Source organism: Lathamus discolor, chromosome Z, assembly GCF_037157495.1.
Source record: "Lathamus discolor isolate bLatDis1 chromosome Z, bLatDis1.hap1, whole genome shotgun sequence".
Classification (NCBI taxonomy): Eukaryota; Metazoa; Chordata; class Aves; order Psittaciformes; family Psittacidae; genus Lathamus; species Lathamus discolor.
In genome coordinates, this window is record NC_088909.1 from 34390247 (window position 1) to 34417978 (window position 27732).

General features: G+C 38.0%; 1 protein-coding gene across 1 annotated transcript in view; it reads right to left on the reverse strand.

The window, feature by feature from the left end:
• Positions 1–27732, reverse strand: part of ATG10 (autophagy related 10) — an 84908-nt gene that overhangs the window by 53303 nt on the left and 3873 nt on the right. Inside the window, exon 3 of the mRNA XM_065661213.1 lies at positions 24269–24388. Coding sequence (XP_065517285.1) covers positions 24269–24388 — 120 coding nt within the window. The remainder of the gene's footprint in view (positions 1–24268; positions 24389–27732) is intronic.

Below are 27732 nucleotides of genomic sequence, written 5' to 3' on the forward strand. Positions count from 1 at the left end.
AAAGGTGAAGTGATCAAGCTTACATGCTAAATTCACAACAGAACTGAGAGTGTAGTTTAATTATTCTGACTCCTAATGCCAAAATGCTGTGTATTTCCAAACACTCAAAATAATAATTAGCTACCTTGCAACTCACTATTTTGGCAAAATAACTTCAGAATCAGTTCTGAAGCTTCAGTAGGTAAACCATTTATGAACATCAGCAAGCTTTAAAACAAGGAATAGCAGTAAAACAGGGAAGACATATTAAAGATATTTTTGTTTTCAAAACCAAACATTTTGAAATACAGATCAAATATCATCAAGCTGTAATCATTCAGTGCTGAGGTATCAACGTGTTTAGAAAGTCCTTTTCGTAACTGTTTAATTTTACAATTGAAGTTAGTACAAACCATGCTTAATGGCTTATCAAAGGTCAGTACCACTTTTCAACACAGGACAATACTAACATAATCATGTGTCAGATGACCCTATACACCCTGGCACCTTCACAGCTTTAACTACTACAAAAGTTGTGCTTTGAAACAATCTAAGAAATAACTTAAAGAAGAGTGACAACTCTCTTTACTGAATACCTAAGAACAAAAATAGTGCCCAAGTTGTTCTGTGAACTATTAGAAAACTTGCTTTCAAAACCTGAGTGCCCCTACATCAGCAAAAATAAACAGTTTTCAGCAACCTCAAAGAACACAATGCAGTCAGACCTGAACCTGGTAACAGCAAGATCTGTGAATTTCTTCAGCTCATGCAAGACTATTGCTGCATATAACCAAAGAAAGCCATATAACTGTGCCTCTAAAACTAGTATTATCACGCTAGTAACTGCCAGTCTAAACGCATGCACAAAATTTAATGCCAGAGAAGCAACTGCAGATGAGAGATGTGTTTGTATCTTTACCTTAGAAATACAATTTAGACACTGAGATTATTAACTATTTCACAAATTCATCTTCTATTCAAGTACCGATTAATTACAGAAGTAGGTGCTGAAAGCATACTTACAACACAGTTTAACATATTCTTATTAAAAATTCTTTTCCCATGTTCTCCTCTGTTAGCTTTTCAATCATAAAGTTTTTCTTAGTTTTTTTTACATAAAACAGTAGCAGAAAATCACAATTCTTATCATAATCTTTGCAGAAAAGATTAGAAAGAGAAAGAAAAAAAATAATTTTGTATGAACAACTAAACATACAGATACCTCCTTAAAATTATGAAGGATTATGTGTCTGTAAATTAGAGCAGGCATCAGCTTTCTAGAACAGACTGACCAAGTACAGTGTACTTGCTTTACTTGTTCATGGTGGTTGTTCAAGAGCAACCTTCTTGATACATGATAGTTTTACACAGTTCTATTTGATCTGGAAGTAAAAGGGGGAAAAAGACCTTATCCAAATAAATGTATAACACTCAAATCATGTTAGCCTGGCAGATCGCCTGTTGGCCTTTATTGGTGTTCAAGTTTTCTAAAATGCGTTAATGTGAGATAAAACTCCTGCCCGCAAATTAACCAAAATACTTGAAATGTGCCATGGTAGCACTGCACTAGCTACTAAGAAGGAGAAAAATAACTGTTACCAGGGACAAAATGTCATTTAGATGATCATGAACAAGAACAGGATGCAGCATCAAGCCCAGCAATCCCACACCACAGATTCTCTCAGACGCTAGCTCCATCTCGAAAGCATTAAGACTCCTCACCCTACTCCTCTTGCTAAAGGTCTTGGAATTTCATAGTGAGAAACAACCTAACTTTCAACAGGATTTATGCAGCCTTCATCCCTTTGATACCAGCTGCTCTCAAAATAACACTTTTTCTGGCTTATCTCTTAATCACAGGGGTATTGAAGGAACTGTTGATATTGTAGATATTACGCAACACACATATAACTAAGCCAAAAGATGTATACAATTCTGCACACACACACACACACACGCACGCACACACACACACACACAAATTAGATGTTAAACAGAAATGCGTAACTTTGTTAACTAAAAATAGAAAGAAAACGGTGATGTTTAATTCTTTGTTATGTAGGTAAGACTCAAGAAAACAGGAAAAATCATATGCCATGTTGGGAAAACGAAATTAAAAAAAAGCTAGATATTTTTGTTTGGCTTTAAGGTTTAAGGTTAAACACTGTTGGGATATAGCAGTTCTATCAGCTGTATTACTTGCATGAACTCTAAAATCCTTGTTTCTCTTCATAAAGGTGATTTACATGTGTACCTAACACAGTTCTAGTTTCACATTAAAAGGACTCTGAGATGCCATGTACAAGCTCCACTCTGATTCAAATTTCTAAAGGGTATTTATAAAATAACTTTCACTATTTTAGGGTGCTGCAAATGTTTAGGGTGACTTTTTAAATGCTCATTCTGTTTTATATTTACACTTCCCTATTATTACAGAAGTCTTTGTCACTGGTAGGTTACACGTTAATTTCTTCAGCCCCCACGAACTCATTCTTTGGAAAAAAGCAGAGCAATCAAGTCTCTGTGCAGAAAAGCAAACAATTATATTGTCTGCTCTGAGGTTTGTCATTTTGATGAAGAAACATGACAGTGCTCATATTATTGCTATTGATTGCCAATCACAATTGGGAACTGTCTGAGTCACTCAGACAAAATTAACCTAAAAAGAGCACATTAATATTAGATTTTCTCATATAAAACTGTAATTCTATAATCAGGGTTGGCTTTTTTTTTTTTTTCCTTTTTTTTGGCAGTACAAACCTCTACAAAGACACTGACTATACAGATGGTCTACCCTCTTCCCCACTTGTGACTGCATGGATGCGCTTAAATAGGCACACTTGACCGAAGGACAGGCTTCAGCAAACCTCTATGGAACATATACAACCCTTACATGCAATACAGCTTCGTTTCCTGCAGGATCCTCCTGAGGCTGCATGACACATTAGAGGGAGAACACCAGTATGGATGAGCCAAGAGATGAGTGCCTACACAAATCCAGATTAGGACCATTAGTCCTAACATGGAGATAAAGGCAGCTGAGCAGTTGGGTTTAAAAAATGCAACAGAAATGAAGATTTAAGTTAGACACTGGGCAGAAGTTCTTCCCTGTGAGGGTGGTGAGGCCCTGGCACAGGTTGCCCAGAGAAGCTGTGGCTGCCCCATCCCTGGCAGTGTTCAAGGCCAGGTTGGACGGGCCTTGGAGCAACCTGGTCTAGTGGAAAGTGTCCCTGCCTGTGGCAGGGGGTTGGATCTGGATGAGCATTAAGGTCCCTTCCAGTCCAAACCAGTCTGGGATTCTGCAAAAGTTCCCTCTTCAGCCTCTGTCGAAAAAAAAAATGCAATGTGTAGCATCACTAAGCAAGTTTTACCAAGGCACAATCTCAGTCAATACCAACATCAGTCTGATTATCCCAGACCTTCTATACATGTTCCTCTTCACAGTCTAACTGCAGCAAACACAACTGGCCCTCTTTCTCACACATATGCAGGGTGACCATTCATGTAACCTCACCCATGAATTCTCAGCCTACTTGCTCTAACTAAACCAAATTATTTCCTCATTCTTTTGAAAGCTTACCTTAAGACAGGCATTCCCAACGGTATACAGGAATCTCAGTGATGAAGCAGGACTCAAAACAATATAGCAAAAAAGCTAGCATCGCGAATTGTTAGCCTAATTCTTGATAAACCTCCTGTATTCCCTTCCCTCTGTTCCCTCTGCTGTGAGGGATTTGTTTTTGGAAGGACACAGAAGAAAGAAAAATTTCTAGCTAAAGTTCACATGAAAATGGAACTTGGGAGCCAGGATTTGAATTAATAAAATCTGAGGGATTTTGAGAATCACGTGTTCTCAAAATCAGACCCCAAGCTTTTTGGACCTTCTATCTAGAGCAAAAGTGAAAATCTCTCACACAGATAACATAAAAATGAAGTCCCTGTTTTACAGGGGAAAATACACATTCTTGTGCAACCTCTGCTCTAATCTCCTGGCTTTCCGAGCAGCCTTGCAAAATATGAGAGAGAGATATATATATGTATTATATATCAACAAAGGCATAAACTCTAAATACCCATCTTTCACCACAGTACTGGGTAACACAAAATGAGTAATAATGACGTATAAGATAGGAGGGGGCAAGGGAACTTCTGGGTCATAAGGTTCACTATCTCATTATTACACTTATCAAACATCCTCTCATGGCGTTTACTAAAATTATATAGTTTTATCTAAAAACTTCAGGACACTACTTTCTTTTGGAAAGTCATTTCAGGATCTCACTTCTCCTCTGGTTCTAGTGCAAGTTTATCCAAGTTCAGTTTATAACTTTTAATTCCAGTGCCAACACTCTAGTTTAAATAATTTTTTCATTCACTGGCATTTCAAACCTTTTTCTTTTTTTTTTCCCCAATGTATTAACAGAGATAAATCGTATTTCCTTTCAGGCTTTGTTGCTTTTGTTTTGTTTTGTCTTCCTGGGCTAAACAAGATGAATTCTTCTGGTCTTTTCTCATAATATAGGCTTTTCCCTACCTGATTTGTCCAATCACAGCAACAATCCTACCATTTTTTAATTCCTTTTTTTTTGAGTGGGAGTAACTGAAATTAAACATGCTTCATAACAGATATGAGTCCTCAACATCCTTGTTGTATAATACCAATTTCAGATGAGAGCAACACCCAGACAGAACCTAAACTGTCTTTACTTCATTCATGCCTATCAGCAGTTCACAGCAGTCCTACAACAAGCTAAAAACACCCATTTATTTCTTCTCCTCAGTCATTTCCAACTAATGAGCCACAAGATCGTGAAACAGAATTCTTACTTTACTCCCCAAGTACCTGATGTTACCCTTTGCACGACTGAAGTTCATCCTTGTTTTGATGTCTCAGTCCTCAAGGTCCTCAGGTTCTCTCCACAAGAGTTTCTAATCTTTTGCTGTATTTCAAACGCTTGCAGGTATTTTGCTATCAGCAAGTTTAATTAATCCTTTCCTGCCTCCTGTACTATAATTAGTAGTTAAAATACAAGACTTTTGCTCAAATGTGAATTTTTGCTATATCACTCAGCTTTGTCTTCCTCTGTGCTGCTAATGTAAGAAGTTTGAATATACTCCAAATGGATTAGAAGCACTGAATTTTCTTTCTCCAACAAAACAGATATTTTGCAAAATAACAGGCAATGGGTCAATACAATCACTATCTTCTGTCACCCCATCTTGCATTCCATCCTATTTTCCATCCACTGGCTAGATGACCACAAAGAGTTGTGGTCAATGGCTCAATGTCCAGCTGGAGACCAGTAACGAGTGATGTCCCTCAGGGATCAGTGTTGGAACTGGTTTTGTTCAACATCTTTGTCAGTGACATGGACAGTGGGACTGAGTGCACCCTCAGCAAGTTTGCCGATGACACCAAGCTGTGTGGTTTCGTTGACATGCTGGAGGGAAGGGATGCCATCCAGAGGGACCTTGACACGCTTGTGAGGTGGGCTGATGCCAACCTGATGAAGTTCAACCATGACAAGTGCAAGGTCCTACACCTGGGTCAGAGCAATCCCAGAGCAATCACAGCTACAGGTTGGGCAGAGAAGAGATTCAGAGCAGCCCTGCAGAGAAGGACTTGGAGGTGTTCGTCGATGAGAAAATGAACATGAGCCAGCTTCAGTGTGCGCTCGCAGCCCAGAAAGCCAACCGTATCCTGGGCTGCATCAAAAGGAACGTGACCAGCAGGTCGAAGGAGGTGATCCTGCCCCTCTACTCTGCTCTCATGAGACCTCACTTGGAGTATTGTGTGCAGTTCTGGTGTCCTCAACATAAAAATGACACGGAACTGTTGGAACAAGTCCAGAGGAGGACCACGAGGATGATCAGGGGACTGGAGCACCTCCCGTATGAAGACAGGCTGAAAGTTGGGGCTGTTCAGCCTGGAGAAGAGAAGGCTGAGTGGAGACCTCATAGCACCCTTCCAGAATCTGAAGAGGGCTTATGAGGATGCTGGGGAGGGACTCTTCATTAGGGATTGTAGTAACAGGAGAAGGGGTAATGGGTTAAAACTTAAACAGGGGAAGTTTAGATTGGATATAAGGAGGAAGTTCTTAACTGTCAGGGTGGTGAGGCACTGGAATGTGCTGACCAGTGAAGTTGTGAATGCTCCATCCCTGGCAGTGTTGAAGTTCAGGTTGGTCAGAGCCTTGGGTGACATGGTTTAGTGTGAGGTGTAACTATTTTATGATTCTATTTTCAACCTTTACTTATTTCTTAAGAATGTGTTCAAAAACCTTGAGTAACTCTAATGTTAGGCTAATAAACCTATAGTTTTTTGCCTTTTTAAAAAGAAATAACTTTTTTTTTTTTTTTTTTGTCTTTTCAACACTATCATGCAACAAGACTGATACTTGACAGGAATTCTAGGACAGAAGTTATTTCTTGCTTTCTACTAGATGATCTCTTTAATTTTGCTTCCCCACTGAGTGAAGTAATTTGCATCTACATACACCCCCACTCTCATTAGCCATCTTGCCTTCTCTGAAATCATCTTTACTGAAAATGGGAATGTATTTCCTGGAACTCTTGCTACCTGGAAAGAGTAAAATATAATTTGTCTGCAATCTTTTCCCTGGGCTTGCTTCTCTTCCTTTAATCTTCTCATACTCAGGGTTGAAGAACTTTCTGACATTTGTCTTAGCATCTTTTCAGACTTCTTTTCAAGATATAAACCAAGTTCTCTTTTTGGGAATTCTTATCTATGAAAGTCTAAGCTATAGCTTTGCCTCATCCTTTAAGGTTGCTTTATTTTCCCAATGGTCTTGCTACAACGGTTATGTTTCAGACTATTCTGCACTTTAGACTGAAAGGAAGTCAAAGCATACTTCGGCTAAGATCATTAAATATCATTAAGGAATTAAAATTTGTCCTTCCGAAAAAAAAGAAACTTGAATGCTTAAGTTGTCCATCTATTTATTTTAAACAGAATCAATTCACAATACATCCATTCAAGCTTGTTTTCTAAGGACAACTATTCTGTAATTCTTACTACATGCTACAACCAAATCTGAAAGTTTCAGGCGCTGTTTATTAAGAAACCCAACTACTGAAAAATCCCATCAGCTGTCACATACAGAAGACTCTTACCACTTTGAGAAATAATACCAGAGTAATAAAGTTAATGATGTCATAGTTATCAACAAACCACTTGCAATAGACTACCAGGGAAAAATAATTTTACAAGTTTACCTTCAAATGCTATTACTAACATGATAAAAACACCTTGTTTCAAATGTTCTTTTAATTAAAAAGTTGTAAATACTCCAGAACTAATTTTTAGTTCCATAAGAAGTTCTTTTCCTAACCTACTTTTGGAGAGATGTGTTGAGAAACCTTTCCGTATCCTTCCAAATACTATGGATAAGATTTGCTATTTACCTACCATTACTAAAAACACTCAAAAAATATGAAAATATAAAAATAAAAAATATAAAGTGGAGCAAAAAAGAAAGGTGGAAAATAAGGAAAGGATTACATGTATTCTTGTTTGTTTTACAATAAGATTCAGGGAATAACACACTACTGAACACAAATATGTAAAGTATGGACAGATGGAAACTCTTCAGTGTTTGCAGTCATTTTATTGTACTGTTTGGTTTCCTGACATTATCAGAATGAATCATCTGTTTCAGCAAGGCATGTTCACAACTTATAGAGATATGGGTCAGATACCAGAAAGGATACAGCTATATGAGTACGATACTCTGCTCGGGATAATTATGTCTAACAAAGCAATGCATGAAAAATAGCTTCTGCCTGCAGAAGTACACACAACTTTATCAAGAAGAGAATAAATAGAAGGTCTCTGAAACACAACTTATGACCTAACTTATGTCCTTATTCTAGCCATGAGACATCTGAAAAATGTTTTCTCTTTTAATTATTATCTGCAGCATATAACACATATTTGGTAACTGTGTGAGTGTAGGGGGAGAATCCATTTGCAAGGGTTCTCCCTACTGTAAGTGGCATCTACTACTGGCTAATTCCATCACCTCGTAACATTTACTCAGTGTTTTTTTAGCATTTTAATAAATTATTATTTAAGAACCAGCTGAACACAACTGTCTCTACTCTACAGTCAGAGATAAAGTATTTAAATACCTGTTCTTTAATACTGGTAGGGGAAAATTTGAGAGACAGATCAAAAGATGAAAGCTGGGGGAAGGGGGGGAGAGAGAGGAGGAAAACCCCACCATTCTGCTTCCCTGATCTGAAAATGAAATTATTTGTAATCTAACTTCTGGCATTCTGAAAATGCTCTGATCTCTGACTAGAACAGGCTCATCCCTTTCCTCACCAAAGTACTGCATCAGCTCACGCGCCTCCTACTCTTAACATTTGTTTTCATTCACCCATTCGCTCCCTGTTACATATTATTAGTAAGTTCAGTTCAAAGTGTGACATGTTTAATTCTTAATTACTATTATTTTAAAATTTTCTAGGCCCTTGATTTTAATTTGATTTGCTTAAGCACCTTGTTATATTACTCATTAAATGTTCTTCAATCACAAAACAGATTACGCTTTTTAATTACGCATTATTTACATCTTTGAAGAGTGCTGTCCTTTATGAAGGATGTCACACATATATGAGAACAACTCATCAGAGCAAGATTTCTAGACCTGCCTGAAAAAAGGAATACCATTCTTTGGAACACCTACAACATAATCAGCTGCCACGACAGCTTATCTTACAAAACTGATGTTTACGCATAGTTAAGACATCTACGATTAAGGGCTGCCTTTGAAAAACAACAGATGGAAGTGAATTCTCAGATGTAGTTTAAAATATAAATGGACAAAATATGAACACACCAGCTAAATAAAACACTGTGAGGACACCTTCCAGAAAAATAAGGGTATCAGATTACAACAGGGATTTCAAGTGAAGACAATGAAATGTATTAACTAAAAGCCACCAGGAACAACCCCTCTCATGTTACTTTTTTATTTCTTCCTTTTTACCAATATTTCCAGCAAAGCAGTATCACAGTTTTCAGAAAGAAGTATTTTTTAAAAAATTACATTAAAATCTAGCTAGTTGTAGAGGTATTTTTCAAGATCCTTTTAAAACAAAATTCTGTAACAAGACTATACGGTGGCAGCAGAATGCTCTTTTCACACAAAGAAAACAAGTACTGTTAGCAGAAGAGGTGAAAAACCTGGAGAACTACATGGAGCAGTACATAAAGTCTAATACAACAAATCTGATTAGCAGTGCCAAAAAATACCTTGTCTAGATTACTGATGGCCAGATTACTCCTGGTGCTCAAAAAGTTCTGTATAAAAGAAGTTTAGACTAGCTCCAGTGTTTGAAAACAGGGTTTAGAAATAACTTTATCTGTAAGGTATGACTCACTTTGATTGAAGAACTTGGATATTAAGGAGCTTTGCATGTCTGGCTATTAAAACTGTTACCTGTAAAGCTGAATCAGATACAGCCCACAGTACAGTGAGTTCTTATATTAACTTCTGCGAAAGCTGAACAGAATTTTAATGTATCGTTGCTCTGATATCCACTACATCAATCAATGCCCATGCAATACTATATTGTAAAATTAAGTCGACAAAGAAAACAAAAAAGTAAAATCTTCAAAAATGCAGAAAGGTAGGGAAAGAAAGCACTCCTCACACTGAATTAAAAAAGAGTATTTCCACTGCATGTTGCTTTCAAAGATGGCAACATCTAAATATGAAAGATGCCTTGCACTACACAGTGCAAGTGCACTACACATCGTAAGTCCAATGCTCTCCCTGGAAGTCTTAAGAATTTTGCATATATGAAGAACTGGGTAATAAAGCTTGGTGGAATCACTGGGTGCTGTATAGATTATGGATTCACTTCAGCACCATACACGGACACAAGAGCAGCTTTGCACAGGACTTTTATGTCCACTAATTTAGGACAGACTTAGCTAGTCCCGGATATCTACAGAATGTAAGATTAAAAATGAAAGGTTCAGCACAGCTCTACTATTCATAGATATTCAAATTTTCCATTAGCAAGTACAGGAGCAACTAAAGGTATGACAGACTTCACCAAATAATGTAATGTTTTAATATCCATACATCCAGCATCTGACAGGGCTACAAGGCTGTCCATCTAGACACTTCAGTCAAATGCACTCTCTGTGTTCCCAAAGCATTGGTACTTGAGGAAAGGGGTGGTGGGGGAGGGATGAGAATGGCAAAAATCAATCTTTTATTTATGTGAGCACAGCTCTTTAATCAACTCATGTTTGGTTTTTTTCATATTGCATCGAATCCACATGACAAAATATTTTGAAATTGCTCATCAAGTTGCTTGTTAAATACTGTACACTGCAAATTACCTTGAATTATTTTGAAATGTTTTGCCTGATTGATATTTCTTTCCTGCAGATTTGCAACTTGTGGTCAACTAGGTTTCAGGTTCAACGAAAGGCTTTTCTTCAGCTAGGACATTTATAAGGTCTTTCTCATCTGGACTCTCTGGCACATGGTAAGCTACCAGCACATGTTTCAAGTTTTCCCTCAGGCAGAAAACTTTTATAGTCTCTGTCTTCCACTCAGCTATTTAACTTCTTAAAGCTTAAGGAACTTAATTATCTCTAAAAACCTCTACCTTGCTCAAATGTGGTTATCATTTCACTGATGGAAGAATTTCTGAAAAAAGGCAAGGGCAAGGGCAGAGACAGAAATACATACCACAGAAAATCAAATCAAAACAGCTTTCCTAATACAACCCAAAGGAGAGCATAATACCTGGCTAACTCTTGTATAGCAGACCTTTTGCATTCTCATCTTTCCAATGCTTAACGTTTTTCTTAGAATTCAAATTTGTGCAGTTATGGTTTACACAGAAACTATGTCTTTGATGTTAAATGGCAAATATGTTTCTACTCTTTGGAAATGTGGGGAAAATAAAAAAAAAACAACTGAGGAATGTGAAAATAACCATCTAACAACAGACAGCAAATAAAAATATTTTTAAAATTAGAAACTCATGAGAGAGTTTCTACCATTTACACTTGTGTTTAAATGGCTGCAACTGTAATGTTTATTTTTGAAAGCTGAAGATTTCTAGCTAAGACCAGACCATGAGATCAAAATTTTGATTGCATACTCACTTCAGCTGTTCCTTAACTGCATTTCTACATCTTAATCAGTGGATTAGTTAAACATACACTAAACATACATTAAAACACATGCTGCGACACTGCTGAAGCACAAGGATCCTATAAAGGAGACAAATGTATTCCATGCATCCTACCTGGGATTTAGTATTTCAGATAAGTACCATTTTCTTCCTCGTGTTCATTCTTGCAAACCCATGTAACTCTTCAGTTGCCTTAGCTTCTAAATCTTGGGACAAAACCCTCAAAATCACAAACTTCCATTAAGATTAGCAGGTTTCTATTTAACTGCCTAGGGGGTCTGATTTTCCAAAGCATCATGTTCTCAGAAGCTTCCACTAAAGACTGCAGAAGGACTCACTACTGCTAAGTATCAGGTCAGTTCAAAAACCTACACTTAGCTTCTAGCAACTGCTGAAAATCATATTGCCCAGATGCCAAAAATAGGATGATCTTTAGTCATGCTTAACTAATTCTTCTGACACACCTTGCTTCTAACATGATCAGCATTATCTGCTAACATCCCAAAAGTGTGGATTTAACTGAACAATACATACAGGAGGGAAAATAAAAAAAAAAAAAAAACCACAAGCTGAGGAACTAATGAAGCTGAAGAGAGAACTGAGTTTGCTTAAGCTAGACACTTAATTCAGATTCATTAATTCAGATTCAGGTCTTAAGTCCCAACTTAGCTGCCAAAGAAATAACTGGCTTTGAAGATCTTCCAAAGCAGACCACGTCTGATCAGCCGCTGCCTAAACTCAAACAGACATCTTTATTCAGAGACACATAAAAGCACACACTGCTCTCCACTGACTACCCAGGAACCTAAGTCTTTATTTTAGGAAGACTACTTCCTAGGCAAAAGTGCTGGTGCACTAAGGTACTTAGGACTACCCCTGCATCCACAAGTAATACAAAACTACAGGAAGATATCAAGGGCATCAACAGTTGGTGCAGAGACTCCCAGACCTACAGTGTATGCAGCTCCAAGGTCTTACTGAAGACTGGACTTAGTGTTACTCGTTGAACTGAAAGACTAACTCCACGTAGTTCAAAGCTATAAAAATCAAGTCACTGGTCTGGACCCTTATCCCTGCATTACTAGTTGATGCCCACGCAGTAGATAGCTGAAACAGGTCTAGTCAAACTTCCTTCAAAAGGAATCTAGTTCATGTACACCGAATCAACCAACTCACAGTAACTGAGGTCAGCTGGAAGCTCTGCTCCAAAACTACACTACTCCTCTGAACTACAGTACAAATGTAGACAAAGGTTAAATACATCTTAGGATCTCACTACAGCTTCCAAACCCTCCTTTCCTCTTCTTCATCCTTGGGTGCAAATTAGTCATTTGACTTACCGCTGCCCCATCCCTGGCAGTGTTCAAGGCCTATAAATCCTATAATACTTTCAGGAAAACTACTAGTAAGTTCATTACCTGCTCACTACTGCAGGACTGGAGAGATTAATTAATATTCTGGAAGAACAGCCCAAATAATAGGCAATGGCTAAACCTCCAAGCCTGTCTTGCTATGAAAACACCATCAAAGACTCTCACCGTATCACAGAAAAAGAGTTCCAACCCCCTGCCATAGGCAGGGACATTTTCCACTAGGCCAAGTTGCTCCAGGCCTGTCAAAACTGGCCTTGAACACTGCCAGGGATGGGGCAGCCACAGCTGCTCTGGGCAACCTGTGCCAGGGCCTCACCACCCTCACAGGGAAGAACTTCTGCCTAAGATCTCATCTCAATCCCCCTCTGTCAGGTTAAAGCCATTCCCCCTTGTCCTGTCCCTAAGACCCTTGCCAAAAGCCCCTCTCCACATTTCTTATCAGCCCCTTTAGGCACTGTCAGCGGCTCTTAAGTCTCCCAGAGCCTTCTCTTCCCCAGCCTGGACAAGCCTAGCTCTCAGCCTGTCTCCAGAGCAGAGCTGCTCCAGCCCTTGCAAGCATCTTCATCACAGATGTGGTTATTTCAGATGTCTTGGGAGGACCAAGAGTTGGACATTTTTAACCAGTCTGTGCTCGGAAATTACCTATCAACTCCTTTATCTCCTGGTCTGGCAACAAGAAGTAAGTGTCCTGTCTCTGTCTTCACTCACTTTCCTGCTAACAGAATTCTGAAGCTTTCCCTATGAAGCTGTAAATACTAACTCTGCCAGCAAGCTGAGTCCCATGCTTCCTCCAGCATTCCTCATGAGGACCTAAGGTGGTCCTTGTTTCGCAGTAAAGTGACAAAACTGGCAATCCCCAATATTACCCCAATCAGCAACCAATATAAGGAAATCAGGCAGCACGTTCCAAATTAAAGTTGTCTCCTTTTGCTACAGGGAGTGAGAAGTGCCAGCTCCATCCTTTAGTTCATGAAACCATCATTTAGTTCACCTTCATTCTCAGAGTGACACCTTCCAGTCAGCAGGTTATCTCACAGGCCTGAAAATTACCCAGTCCAGCTGTAACAAAGAAAACAACTACAGAGACTGTAAGAAAAGAAGGGAATTTAAGGCTGGGACGTTAGCTAACATAAGCCAGGAAATTTAAAACGGAAATTGAAATTTCAGTCTAAGACTGACATTTTGGCACTGATACTGCATGATTTTCCTTTGAGTATTGTCAGTCAAGATCCTCACTCCTGGGACTACACCTTCACAGTACATTCCAAATATATACAACATGCAAAGATGCTTTGAAATTTCATGTTATTTGCATTTGGACTGACATCTTCTTATAATATGTTTGACACTGAGCACTTCTGTAACAAAGAACTGATCCGATTTCAACCCAACTCTTTTTCCAAAGAATAACGGGCAACTACACATGAATGAATAAGTGAACAGTTTGCCACAGCAATGAATGCCTGTGAAAACATCAAGTTTGCAGGCACCAGATGGAAGAAGAACATTACTGCAATTCCTGCATCGCATTGTGTAACAGCCAACAGAGCCGTTAACACTTTCTGGTGATTTCTAAGGTTTTTAATGTGCTTTCCTCTGAAGGTGGTTTTTTGTGCGCTGTCAGTCTGCAAGCTAGGTTCAACTGTTTGGGAAGAAATTCTATTGGCAAGCTATCAAACAGAGAAAAATAGAAAATACAAATGGAAATAAATACTAATGATCATGTTAAAAAAATCACTAGATGGACTCAAAGCTTATGTTATGAAGTATGACCTACTACCCACAGCACAAGTCTTTCACCTCTCACAAGTCACAGCTCTCTCTCTTCTATGCTAGAACCGCCTGCCTTTCTGCATCTTGGTTTATTACTTATTCCAGAGAAATACTCACCTCATGATCCCAAGGAGTTTTTACACTTTACTGTTGCCTTTTTCAGAAAGCAAACTTAAATCTTACTTACCATATGACATTATGTCCTCCTCCACAATTCAGAGCAAAATGGGAAAAGATGTTTGGGTCAATTGAAATTACTTATTTTCACTGCTACCACCGCAGATCATAATGAAAAAGTTACCTACCCACTGAGCAAAATACTCCTGGTTACAGACAATCACTTATGGTAGGCAGTGTATTTTCCTGTCCCAAATCACCCCTTTGCTCTGAATCTTTCAGTATCTTGTCTACAGTAGAACTGAGAGTGTCTCACTTAAGTTGTCAATAAGCATGCGTAAGCAATGTCTGATCTAGTCCCTGGCAAACCAGGGCAGAAAGATTACACAACATTAACAAGCTGATTTCAAGTGAAAAAATACCCGCTATGTATTAAAGATGTATTATCTTGTTCATTCACGAAAACACCTGTATCCCATACAAATTCACATAACCAAATTCCTTTTAACTGTAAACTAGAGGAATAACAATTTTTAAATTGGGGTGTTCATAACCACCAAATTTAACACTCTGTCTTGGTAGTATCATGCCCATACCAGCACAGTATAAAAAAAAAATCTTATTTCCTTCACTGTGTTTTTAAAGGGCATACACTAAGACTTGACTTAGAAAAGGGAAGAAACTGTGCATTTGTCTGCATGAGGAAAAATCAGTTATTGTTACTACTAGCAACAAAACAATTCATAAATCTAGAACATATTTTCCGCAGCGTAAGTTCCTAAATCTCAATCAACTTCAGTATTATTTAGTTCTATCTAAGAAGGACTAGACTTCAAAAACAGAGTACAACTCTATAATGACCTTAAGGAACACCACGTTCTGACCTCAAAAAGAAAGCTAAATTACTATCTTCACAATATTAACATAAACCCAGCAATGGCTACTTATTGATTAATAAAGCTAAGAAGTAAGATCTGGAGTATAGAAAGATTCAGCATGTAGAAAAGAAGTATGAGATGGAATCTTTTTCCAGTGTAGGAAATAATAACTGTTCTTTGTAACAAAGGCAAGAAAATGATTGTTTCATTTATCTTAAGACGGACCCAGGTGAACAGTTCAGAGACAGTGATGGCAAGATGGTGCTGCAGAGGAAACAAAACTATTGGTCAGACCTCACAGCTAAAAGGACAGTAACAATGAATCTTCTACAAAGCAGCAACATACAGGAAGTTTGGCCATTTTGCCTAGTTCTCAGGAAGCCACTGCTCACTGTAGGACCCTAAATCCGCAATATTCACTCCAAGCCAACATAACCTGTGTGCTGCAGGTGAAACACACTGAATCACATAACTGCTACAAAATACAGGCCCTTAGCCAGAATAAAAGTATTGCTCCAATAGAGATTATCACTGTCCCTAGAACATTAGAGCATAATACTGCACCAGTACAGTTTATTTTAAAAGAAACAAAGGAAGGCATATATGCAAGACTGGCAACATGAAGTATTTTGAGATCCACCATAAAAAGGAAAATACTAACAATTGACTGGCTTGTGATTTGGTTTCCTTTGTGGTAAAACAGTATTGATAAACACTATGGTGTCATGTTGCTTGTTTGTGAGCTAATGTCATAAACATTTGAAAAAATACAGTCTTGAGAAAAAGACAATGCTCTGCCTGGAGTTAGGGCAGTGCATCGCCAGACTGCCCCTGGAGCAGCCAAAGGCTGGGATTATGATCGGGGTATTACAATGTCCCTCGGGATGCTCTGGCTACTGCAGGTGGAAGCAAACTGATCCAAACCCAAGTTTCTGGTGCAGGAATGCCACCCAGAGTGCTGGAAACAAGTATCACTCTTCGTCACCCCATTCAGCCCTATTTGCCACCATCACTAGCTTACCACGTATGTATGGGCATGAAACAGAAGCATACTTTAAAACCCAGGTTTCCAAAACACTATTCATGATTTGGTTGGCTCTTACATTTCCATACCCTGCACTGGCCAAACTAAAATACAGCTCTGTATCAATTAACATCAAAGGTATTTCTACTGCTAAAAAATCCTTTTCCTTTACCTTCTTAAGGCCAGGTTATTAAAAACGTACATGAAGAATTGTTTTTAGCAGTGCAAGAATTTTAACATTAGACTCCTACTATATTTAACATCACCATCAGTTTTAATGGACAAGTTTGAGGCATAATCCTTTTGCACATCTCAGAGATTAACCAACTCCAAACAACTACCACCAATACCTAATTAAGTATTTAATTAAATTTTAACTTCAGTAATTAAAAAGTTTAAAATACTTCATAGTCTCTCAAAGTTCAGATCCTCAGAAAACCATCTTCACTTACCACAGTCTCAGTGTGTGCTCCATGGGAAACAGAGTTTTATTTATTGCAGAAGGAAGGCATTCTGCTGGGATTACGCCATGGTAACTCTGACTAAACTGTCACATTCAGTTACCAAGTCTGAATTAGAGCATCTTTTTCTGTGTTTGATGTAGCATTCATTTGCTAATGTTAAGTGACAACTCTGAATACTAAGAGAGAAGATAAAAAGTTGGAATCACTCTATGCTAACATCTAAACTAAAAAGAAATCACTTTTGGAGGTCATACAGTATGGCTCTTCAGTTATTCCAAAAGCTTCATAATCAGTTTATGTATTTGCTTTGATGTAATTTCTAATTTTTGTGAATACAAAGCATACCCTATTGGGTAAAACAGAACAGCAATTAAAGAATGTAAAAGGTAGAGAATTCAGATCAGAGTCCCACCACCCACAATGATAGTCAAGCCAACAGCATGTCATCAAAGCCGCTGAAAACTAAATGTAACTAACTGTTAACAAGATTTGCCAGGATACCAAAGTGACACACAGAAAATTATCTACAAAGGTCTGTGCGTGGGAGACAGAAACTTCCCTTGTCTCCAGAACTTTACAGGAACAGAAGCATTTAGCCTCTTCCATGAAACTTGAGACATCCCATCAGTGAAGTAGCCCAGAAGCGGGACATATCTGGGATTCAAATTACTTCTGTCACCACAGCACATTTCCTTTATTGAGGTTTCTCCAGCTCAAGTAAGGAGTGTAATGTCTACACCAAAGTTTCTTCCAGCCTTGATATTTCTAAACAATGTCCTTCTATTGCCAAGCCTTTTCATGTAGAAAACAGTTAATAAAATCCACACCAGAATATTTCCTTGTGGTTTAATAAAGGCTAATTCCATTTTCAGATTAATATATTTTTAAGCAAAATTACAAGCATCTTCACTGTGTTTTGCAACGCACTCTGGATCTCCTCAGACTAAGTGGTTTCTATGGGGCACAAACATGTTCTGTGGCCCAGCTTAAGGCTGACTAGCAACGTTTTGGGTAGCAGCACCAAAGGAAGAGCTTACTCCCAGGAAACATAACAGAATTGGAATAGGAAGCCAAGTGTGATGAAAAGGGTCTGAGTAGATCCGAGACAAACTGAAATGCGAATACTTCCTTCATATCAAAGCTTTCCACATAAGTTTTTCAAGGGAACATATTCTGGGTTGAGTACAGATGCAGTATGATTTACTTCCCTTCTCAAAGCAACAGGGAAACTATCAACAAGACGAAGGGTAAACTCACCTGTTTCTGAGCAACTGCATTGCTCCAAAGCTCAGATAGTTCATTAAAAACTGATGTTTCAGCTGAGTATGTCACAATTGATTTTCTCCCTTTTTACTCAGGTCCTTTTATTACTTCCTGCAGTGAGTGCTGGATTCTATTAAATGTATTTACATTTTTCTCCTTAAGTACTGTTCGCTGGGTTTTCACTTCACATGTTTTAGCCATTCACAAATACTGTGGTTACGCAGATGTTTACACTGAGTTAATCTTATTTACTTTTGCACAAATAAAGGAGTTGTTATTAATTCTAAAAATACTGGACTTGTTTATGGAAAAAATATTAATAATTATTAAGAATTGTAACTTTTTTAGTTGTTATACACTGAACTGCACAGCTGAACAGTAAACCATGTGGCAGCACTATGAAGTTTAAGAAAGATGTCAAAGTCATTCCCACATCCTCCATTAGGCAGATCTTTGCTAACACCAAGGAATCTCTGTCAGCAAAGGTGGAGTCCACCTAAAAGTAACCATGTAAATTACTCAACATGTTTGTGAAGTTCAGTGCTCATTTTCCAAAGGCTACTTTTGGGTATTAACAGACCTTCAACATTCCCAACCTGCCCACTCCTTTATAAAGCAGCAATGGCTCTAGCTTCAGAAATGGTTCCACGCTGACTCACTTCTTCTGCAATACCCAGAGGAGCTGAGACAAACCAGACACAGAGAATTATTACTCCAAGTTATTGCCTCCCTTGAGCTATTTGAATAACAAACAAAAAGAATGCATAAAGTGAATGCAGATTTTTCTGTTCTGCTCTTTTAGAATATAAATTCTTTGAGGCAGGAAGCCTATTTTCATTTTAATTTTTTATAATATTCTTCACTTTATCAACAATTCAGATAGTAATGTATGTAACTGTTCTGTCCTTGCTTGAGATGCGTCTACACAGCACTTAAAAGCTGGAGTTGGATAATGGTAAGTACTGAAATCTAGAATGAAAGGCATAATTTCAGTGCAGTTGCCTACCTGGGTTCAAAATAAAGCACGTGAAACTTTGTAGCATTTGAATAGTTTCAGCCATAGGGAGGAAAAAACACTCCAGTCACCATGATAGACTGGAAAAAAGGATGATTGAAAAAGGAAAAAAAGTCTACAAATACATAGGGGTATGCTTCCAGTTCTTCTGGAAGCAGAAGCTACTGCCTCGGACAGTCAAGATACCAGTGCCACAAGCATCCCTCAAAACCAAGCCCAGGTTAAGCTCATCAAACTGATCATCTTTGCATCTAGTCTCACTGAAAAGCTTGTGATGAACAACTTAAATGAATCTCTGCTATAAATTTTGGTAATATAAGAATGTCAGTATAGAAACATTTGAAACATGCTTCCACGTATCAACTAAGTTATACAAAAGAAGATGTAATTCCACGTTCATTGATACAGACCCTGACAGATCTCTTGGCAGAACATATTTGACTTGGATCAAGAAAGAATATAAACTGAAGATTGTTGTTAAATTAGCCAGAACACGGTATGGTGGTTACACAAGATTTATGCTGTCTGTGGAGAAGTATAGATGACACTCATCTGGCATAAAGTCAGGAGAATACAGAAAGACAACAACTGATTCAATAAAAATTTAACCAGAACAAAACTACAACCTACTAATTTTCAAATGGCACCATGTGTTTGTATTAGCTACTTGCTTTGCATCTCATGCTGTTTTCCTTCTGTTGGAAGATACTCTAAAAGATTTATGTACCCTTCAGCTCATACAGAATGATACAGAAGCTCATACAGAAGGATACAGAATGATATCCCAGGCACTGAATCTGATCTCACTGGTTAAAAGGGTGCCCTTCACGAACCTGGTCTAAAGTTTGTTTATGGTTAGTCATAATGTCATTAGTAGTTTCTGTTTATGAAGCCAGACATAACAACAAATTCCTTTATTAAACCAAATTCACAGAAATCAGAGGAACATTCTCAATCCCTTTGTAGTAAGATGGCAAATAAAAGATGATGGCAAATGAAATGAAGGGTCTCCAGGCTTGACAACTCAGTTACTGCAAGTATAAAGACAGAAATTATCTAAAACTGCTAAGTAGTTACTAGAATTTAAGCACACCTGTTTTCAGATACCTTGCTTCATAGTGTCAGTGAATTTATGTGGACATAAATCCATATGAGTTCATAAAGTAATTCGTCTACTGCCTAGGACAGATCAGGAATTAGCAAGAGTGTGTCTGGAAACTAGCAGATATCAAAGGATAACAAGGAGACAGTCTGAATTCAGCAGGCTTGCCAATGAGCTGAAGAAAACATCAATTAACTATTATGTGCATGGCGTAACCCTTCAAGTTCCAGAAAATTGAGAACTTGCTTCATTCTAGGTAACATGACAACTTGCTGCAGCACAGCACAGCGACTGCCAAACCTGTTCTTAGCTTCCACTGTATTTCTCTTGGCCCTATAGATAAGACTGCCTCCAACACAGCAACTTACTGTCCATCAACAGACACCTAGTTGTCACAGTACCTACAATACAGGAACCTCTGTGCAACTAAGCTGCTCCAACAGGAACTGGAGTACAACAATTCACACTACCACCACCCCAAAGAAGGGTGGTACTTTGCCACACTCACACATGCAGATCTACTGCACGCACTGAGTACACATTCTCATCTCCTGTATGCCCAAGGCATTCCTCTGCATGAGCATACCAGTGACAATGCAGAGATTTAAATCAAAACTTAAATCAATGTCAATTGCTCTAATGGTTTATCCTTAAATCTTTTTTTTTTTAATCGCTATTTTACAAAATACAGTCCTCAACTAAGGTTGAACGTCACTGTTGAAGTGAAATCTCAGCTTCAGTGACGTCACCAGAAAAAACTGCTACTACTTTTAAGGAGCTCAGATTTGTATTTTGTTGTAAGAGATTTTGTTGTGTGAGATCCACATGACAAAAGGCAGACATCCAGGTTAACCACCTAGCTTCCCTTGATCATCAGTGAAGCAAACCAGACACTTTCTAGCTCATCTTCTCCTAGAGAAAACGCCTAAAATAGGTTGACTGATTTGTACCCAAAAATGCATTTTTTACCTCCTCAGGCTGAAACAAAGATCTAAGTGACAAGCTCTGTATTGCAGATATCTAAAATAAGCAGAAAGAAACCCACACAAAAATTTATTCTTGGTTTTCAGAGGAAAACACAACTTGTATAAATGGCACCAAGCATACCACATACTACAGACTGCTCTAGAAAACACCAGAATACACAGTTATTCATCACTCCTTCACAAGGAAGGCTCCAAATATTTAGATACCAGACAATGAGATGGAAAACTGGAAACATTAACTATCCATATGACCAATGAGCTGAAACAAACTGCTCAAATAATTTTATTGTGTTCTCTGGAGATGCCATAGAATTAGCACATTTTTGATGCTGTATTGACTGGTAACTGATTTCGCTTTTTTAATAAAGTTGCTTCAGCTATTCTGTGTATTTTCTGGACTGTATCACAGACTTTATCAATTTCGTCACAGATTAAATACAAACAGAACAGGTACTTCTGCTCCTCTGCAGTTTCAACATCCTAACAGTACTCTTTGCTACAACACAACATACTCACCGATTCACCCAACACCACTTCTCCTCTGATGTGTCTTTGGTTACTTAAATAGGAGTTAAGTACTCAGTATAGATAACCTTTTTCCACCCAACTTCAAAAATCTGCCTTCTAATTTGCATCCTAATTTTCACCTTGAATCCCAAAATTAACATTCTATTTGTAATCTCTCAACTGACTTCCCAGCAAGAGCAGAGGAAAATCTTGCGGCCTCATATGGCCTGTCACATACCACAGTACATTTTTTTTGTCTTTTTGACAACACGGGCTGTTCCTAACATTGGATATTGATTGAACTTTTAATTTCCTTACTGTTCCTGGTTTAATTATCTCACATAAAACTGTGTAAGATATCTCCTACCATGCCTTGAAGATCTGACTACTGGCAGATGGAAGTACCTCAGTAAGACACAAGTAGTAGAGATACACTATAGAAAAATCTAGATTATTAACAGTAATTCTGAAACTGAAAATTGAATATGCAACTATCAGATGACTTTTTTTCAAAATATATTAAAATTCTTATCTAGAGCTCTGTCAGAACTCAAATATATAAAAATAAAATTTACAAATTTTTTAAGGAAAAAAAATGCCAAATATTGATAGCATGTAGCCAGTGGAAACCTTTCCAATTTCTAACAAGACCACAACTTTTGCTGAACTCTATTCAACAGAATATATTCCAGTAATTTATTGAAAGACACTGCAGTAACTCCATTAACACCAGACTGTTAGAACAGTGCAACAGGACTCTCACATTGAACTTCCATGGAAAGAATATGCATCTTATACAGCCGTTGCTGTGCTTGAGCAAATTTATCCGCTACAGAGTCACCATTTCCATCCTTCTCTTTAGGGTAAAATGCATAGTTTTACTTTATGTATATGTAGCAAATTTCATTTACCAACTTACTGGTATGCTTCTACCATTTTCTAGATTAAATAACTTTAATAGCCTGCTTAGCCTTCAGTTCAATGCAGAACAAAAATTCGACATAATCTGCATTAGGCAGTGAGTATTTTGGAGAAAAAACTCTATTTTTCTCTTACGCATACCCTTGTGTCTCATAATCCACAATATTTGCCAAGACCTTGCTTCACTCTTCACCTGTTCTTACTAGCCAGGACTGAAGTATACAAACAACGTCATAGTGACAAGCAAGTAACAACTTCTGAAGCACGATTAACCTTCATTTTAACAAATACTAGAATGCAAATTAAAGGAAAACTTAAAATGCTTCAGCTGTGACTTACATAGTATGCTTATAACTGGTATTTATCAAACAAATGCAAGGTTATGGTTCTAAAGATTATACAGCTTCCAATTCGTGTCAAAGCTGGTGTATCAGCTAAGGGGTTGTAAAATGGTCTCTTTTTTTTTTTTTTTTTCCAGTTGATTGAACAACTTGTCTTGCTGATAAAAGAACCAAATCTTGTTTACAGCTTCCTTGTGTCACGAGAATCCTTGCTGCTCCTCATGGCACTCTGCGGGACAAAGGTGCTGCTTTAGTCTAGTCCTTTACTTGCACTAGTCATTTGCACTGAGTAGACAAACAGAATACGAAGACCAGGCTTCTACCTGTCAGCAAAAGTACTTTGTCTCTAGCCAGATACCTGCTTTCTCAAAATTTTTAAGAACCAAACACTTTTGGATACCTACCCCTCTTCAAAATACAGCTGAAACTTGTGAGTGAACTAAAAAATCAGTAGAAATTACTACCCCACAGACTATCAATCGGCATGGCTGTTTTAAGTGTAATTTCCTTCAGAAAACAGGCCAAAAGAACTCTCATTTCAGACCCTGTACCAGAGTCTCTATGGAAGAACAAAAAAAAAAAAATCAATAGGCTGAGGAAAAAAGAAAAGGAACTGCTACTGAAAGAGGTACCTGGAAAATACACCATCTCCATCTATTCAACAGTTTATAGTATACAGAATGCACTGGTGAATATCTACTGTTTATATCTTGATTAGTCAGTAATCTGCAGGTCTAATGCAAAATCAAACAATCAAGCAATTATTCAGATTAGTTCACCCTGGGTTTAATGTCGTTTTCATTTTCTGGAAGAAAGAAGTTTATTCTCCTTCAAAAACACCAGATCCATTTTATTTCCCCTCACCAGTTCCAAAACACTGCTCCATATTTTACATTAGTTCCACAATAGAAAAATATACACTGATTGTAAAATATTTATACACAACTTATTCAGTAAGTTTCACTTAAATGTGTATTAACCTAAAGTTTTCTTTATTTTTTAATTAATATTTATCTCTAAGATAACTAGATTTTAATGCTTAATCTTTTTTCCACACACACAAAAGTTTTCTTAATGTTGGTGAATCAAAGTGCAAAGAGATATCCTTCCATGAGGAAAACATACACACAAAAGATGCTGGAGCCTTCCCATTTCATCCCAGTTCTCATCACTAACAGAGCTGTACACCTGAATAAGAACAACTACAGGAAAAATAATTAAAGCCACTGGTAAATCTGAAATCTTTCTGGCAGGACTTAATTTAACAGTATAGTATCTTTTAAAAATCCTGTTCATCATTTATTTTACAAACACAAAAGTCTAGAAAAGTGTACTTACTCCAGCATGTGTAGATAATGCTTCTTCAATGTTATCACTGCCTTTCTCCTTGAGATCTGGTGGGATGCTTCTATTTCTGACTTGGAAGTGTGTTTTACTAAGATAACCATCACCAAGATCCTGTGTTCAGAAAAAAAGAAAAAATAAATGTGTAACCAAAATGCTAAATGCTATCACTGTTCTAGAAAATAAACAGAGCATGGTAGTTAGGTGTAAACTCCCAAGTCTTTTTATAGTCACCAATGACTGCATTGCTTTTCAGCATCTTCTCCCAAGTAGTCTACACCAGCTGTTGCCATTAAAGGAAGTCAAAGACCTGAATAGTAAAAATAAAATTTTATACAGCTATTAATTGAATAGGACAACTGCTACATGGGAATCAGGATATGCACCAAAGAACAGGAAGTCACTGCACCAAGGTCATGAAGAGATGAGCAGATATTAATGATTTTGACCTATTTCTAGCAATGCGTACATACCTGTATAAACTTCCCAATTCTTGCTAGATTAGTTTCTTCTTGCTCTGTTCCCCCTCTAACTTTCTTAGTCCTAGAAAAAAACAAAACCCAAACAAAACAAAACAAAAAAAAAACCAGCAACACTTCAGAACACATGTGTGCAGTGTCACTACTTGCTCGCTTCTCTTTATCACCTCTGCGGGTCAAATGTAAGAGAAAAGAGACAAAGCTGTACCTTATCCCAGTTTCTTTTTTATCATTCTGCTTCCCAGGCCATAAGGTCTACTCCTGTAAAAAGCCCTTTTGCAATTTCAGAGTGGCAGGAGGTTTTAGGAGCTTTCTCCCCTTGCTGACCTGGCTGCCTACACACATATAAAAACATGTATTTTTTTTTTATTTAGAAGCAAGAGAAAAGAAAAACTTTAGTAACAGATCACTGGAAAAACACTCTGAAAGGGAGAAAGAGTATACAGAACACAAAGAACAGTAGCTGCATGTTAAAAACTTGTTTCTCAAAGGAAACAAATAAATAGGGGTTTTATTAGCTGTTTCATTACATTTTATTTTAAACAAACAGAAAGCATATGCACAACATCTGATGAAAAAGGATTCTATTCAGAACAGTCTCTCTACAAAGTTCATTAACATAGCATTAAATTGTTGACAGGGCTGCAAATTTCACTATAATTTAACTCTTTGGTTAATCTGTCATTGCTGACAGAGTTTTATCTTACGCATTCTGACCTTTAAATCAACACTGGTTTTATTCCAACACATTAGTTCTCTCTTTTCAAGGATACTGTAGAATATATGTATCTCCAAAATCCACTATGGGCTACTTGTTCACTTTGTTCTCACCAAGTTTCACACATTAAAAATTATAATGCTCTCTACACCTATTTTTGTCCATGAATTTTTAAGCATGAATGTTTGTATATTTCATATGCACACACATATACACCATTTGTATACTTCAGCCCTGGCTTACAACTTTTCCTGCTGCTTGCCCTATTTCCTCATTAAGCCCCACTTCGCCAGATGTCATGGGTGAAGAACCAACTGCAGCCTGTGCAATGGAGAACTGAATAGCAGAGGGCAGCAGTGACAGAAAAATTAATGCTAACTTGACAATGCACCAGCCACCTCCCTCAACCTCAACACTCTCCCAAGTCTCTCCTTGTTGAGCTTCATGGGAGTGTTAGCAGGATTACAGCTATGTGCACTGGTATTCACCCCCTAAGAGCAGCAAAGAAACTACTACAGCCACACACAGAGGTAAAATGCCCCAAGGCACAGTGAGGTTTGCCAGAGAAGGGCTGCTTCACTGAAGCATTCACCCCCCTAAACCAGTTCTTCCTGTCAGCAGGAAGGAGACAAGTGCCACAGCCTGTGCATTCTGTAGCATTTGAGTCCCATGAAAAAATACCTATGGACAGCTGGATTTAGTAGTCTCTGTATTTGACAGCTGCATGTCAGAGTCTAGAGGAGAGGTGGCAGGGAAGAGAAGCAACCCTCCTGTTGCACCCCCTGTTGTGATACCTGTTTTGCACCCTTCTGCCCCTATAAATATATCAATACTTTAGCAAGGACTTTGATCTCATTAGTGTGGAAAGGAAGTTCATTTCTACTCCAGCTATCCTGTGAGTATCATAAGCAAATGTGAACTGATACAGCCTCTGATATGATTACCTAGATTAACCTAAGTAAGTAAGTCAGGGACCCAGACTGAGTACAGTATTCAAGGTGGAGCCTGACAAGCACTGAGTGGGATAATGACATCTTTATCTCTGCTCGTGATGCTCTTGCTGACTGCTTATGGCTGGCTGTATCTGGGAACTTATTGTGCCTTGTGTTGTTTCCCAATTTCCAGGCTGCCAGAGCTGCCAAGGAAGAAGGTAGAGAGAGATTCTTCACTCAAGACATCAACAACATCATACTGGAGTAAGTGCTGCTGGCAGAGAAGAGTGGGAATAAGAAACAAAGCGAAAAGCTAACAGGGGGCAGCTTTACAGCCAAGATTTAACTATCCACCTCTAATAACAGCACTCCAGTTTAGCTTCATCAAGTCCAACAGTAGAGGTGCTCTTGGCTTTTTTACGGCTTTCTTCTGGGAGAAAGAAACAGATTATAAAAATAACATAGTTTAGAACATTTCACTTACAGCTGTAAACACAGGGTTCTGCTTGGGCCGTGTGAGCTTATGTCACAAGAGCCAGCTCCGCAAAAACAATGAGTATTTCATCATCCACATTTAATCTCTACAGAAAACACAGGAACGCAACAACACAGTTCTACAAGCCTGGTTTACTTGTGTGGTCTTATTGCTATCAATGGGTCTATTCACATGAGTACAGAATGAGGAACAGGATCCAAGTGCATTACATCAGCAAATCTAAGAGTGCCCTGAACTACCCACAACGCATACACTGGGTAAAAAGGAAAAAAAAAAAGGGGGGGGGGGGGCGCAGCAAAAAAACAATAGGACATCTTGTTAATGACAAGCTTCCTTCCCAGACTACATACTACATAAATGGATGGTCTCAATGGCCAGGTTTTTATCACACTGAAATCACAGAGTCACCAACTTGACCCATTAAAAAAAAGAAAAAAACAACACCTCTTACAATTTTTTTCATAGGTAAGAACAAAATTCTATCTTATTATGCTATTTCCAGCAAAGCTTCTTATTTCACAGAAAGTTCAAACTTTGACCCATGTATTAAATTCCCAATAGAGGCTTAGAGCATCCTTCTTTGTTGAATAAATCCTCACAAATATAGCCTTGGACTGAAATCTAAGGTTTCAAATGGCTCATTGTAAAAAAGGGTTCTCTGTAACACTCTAGCTAATATTTGCAGTCTTTTAAAAACTTCTAAACAGAATGTACCTGAGGCCAGAATCCAGTTTCTTACTGAAATTCTGTTAATTTGTGATTTACAAATGCTAATGTACAATTGCCACAGAAGTGATGGCATACATTTACTGCAGGACTTACTGCACTTCAAA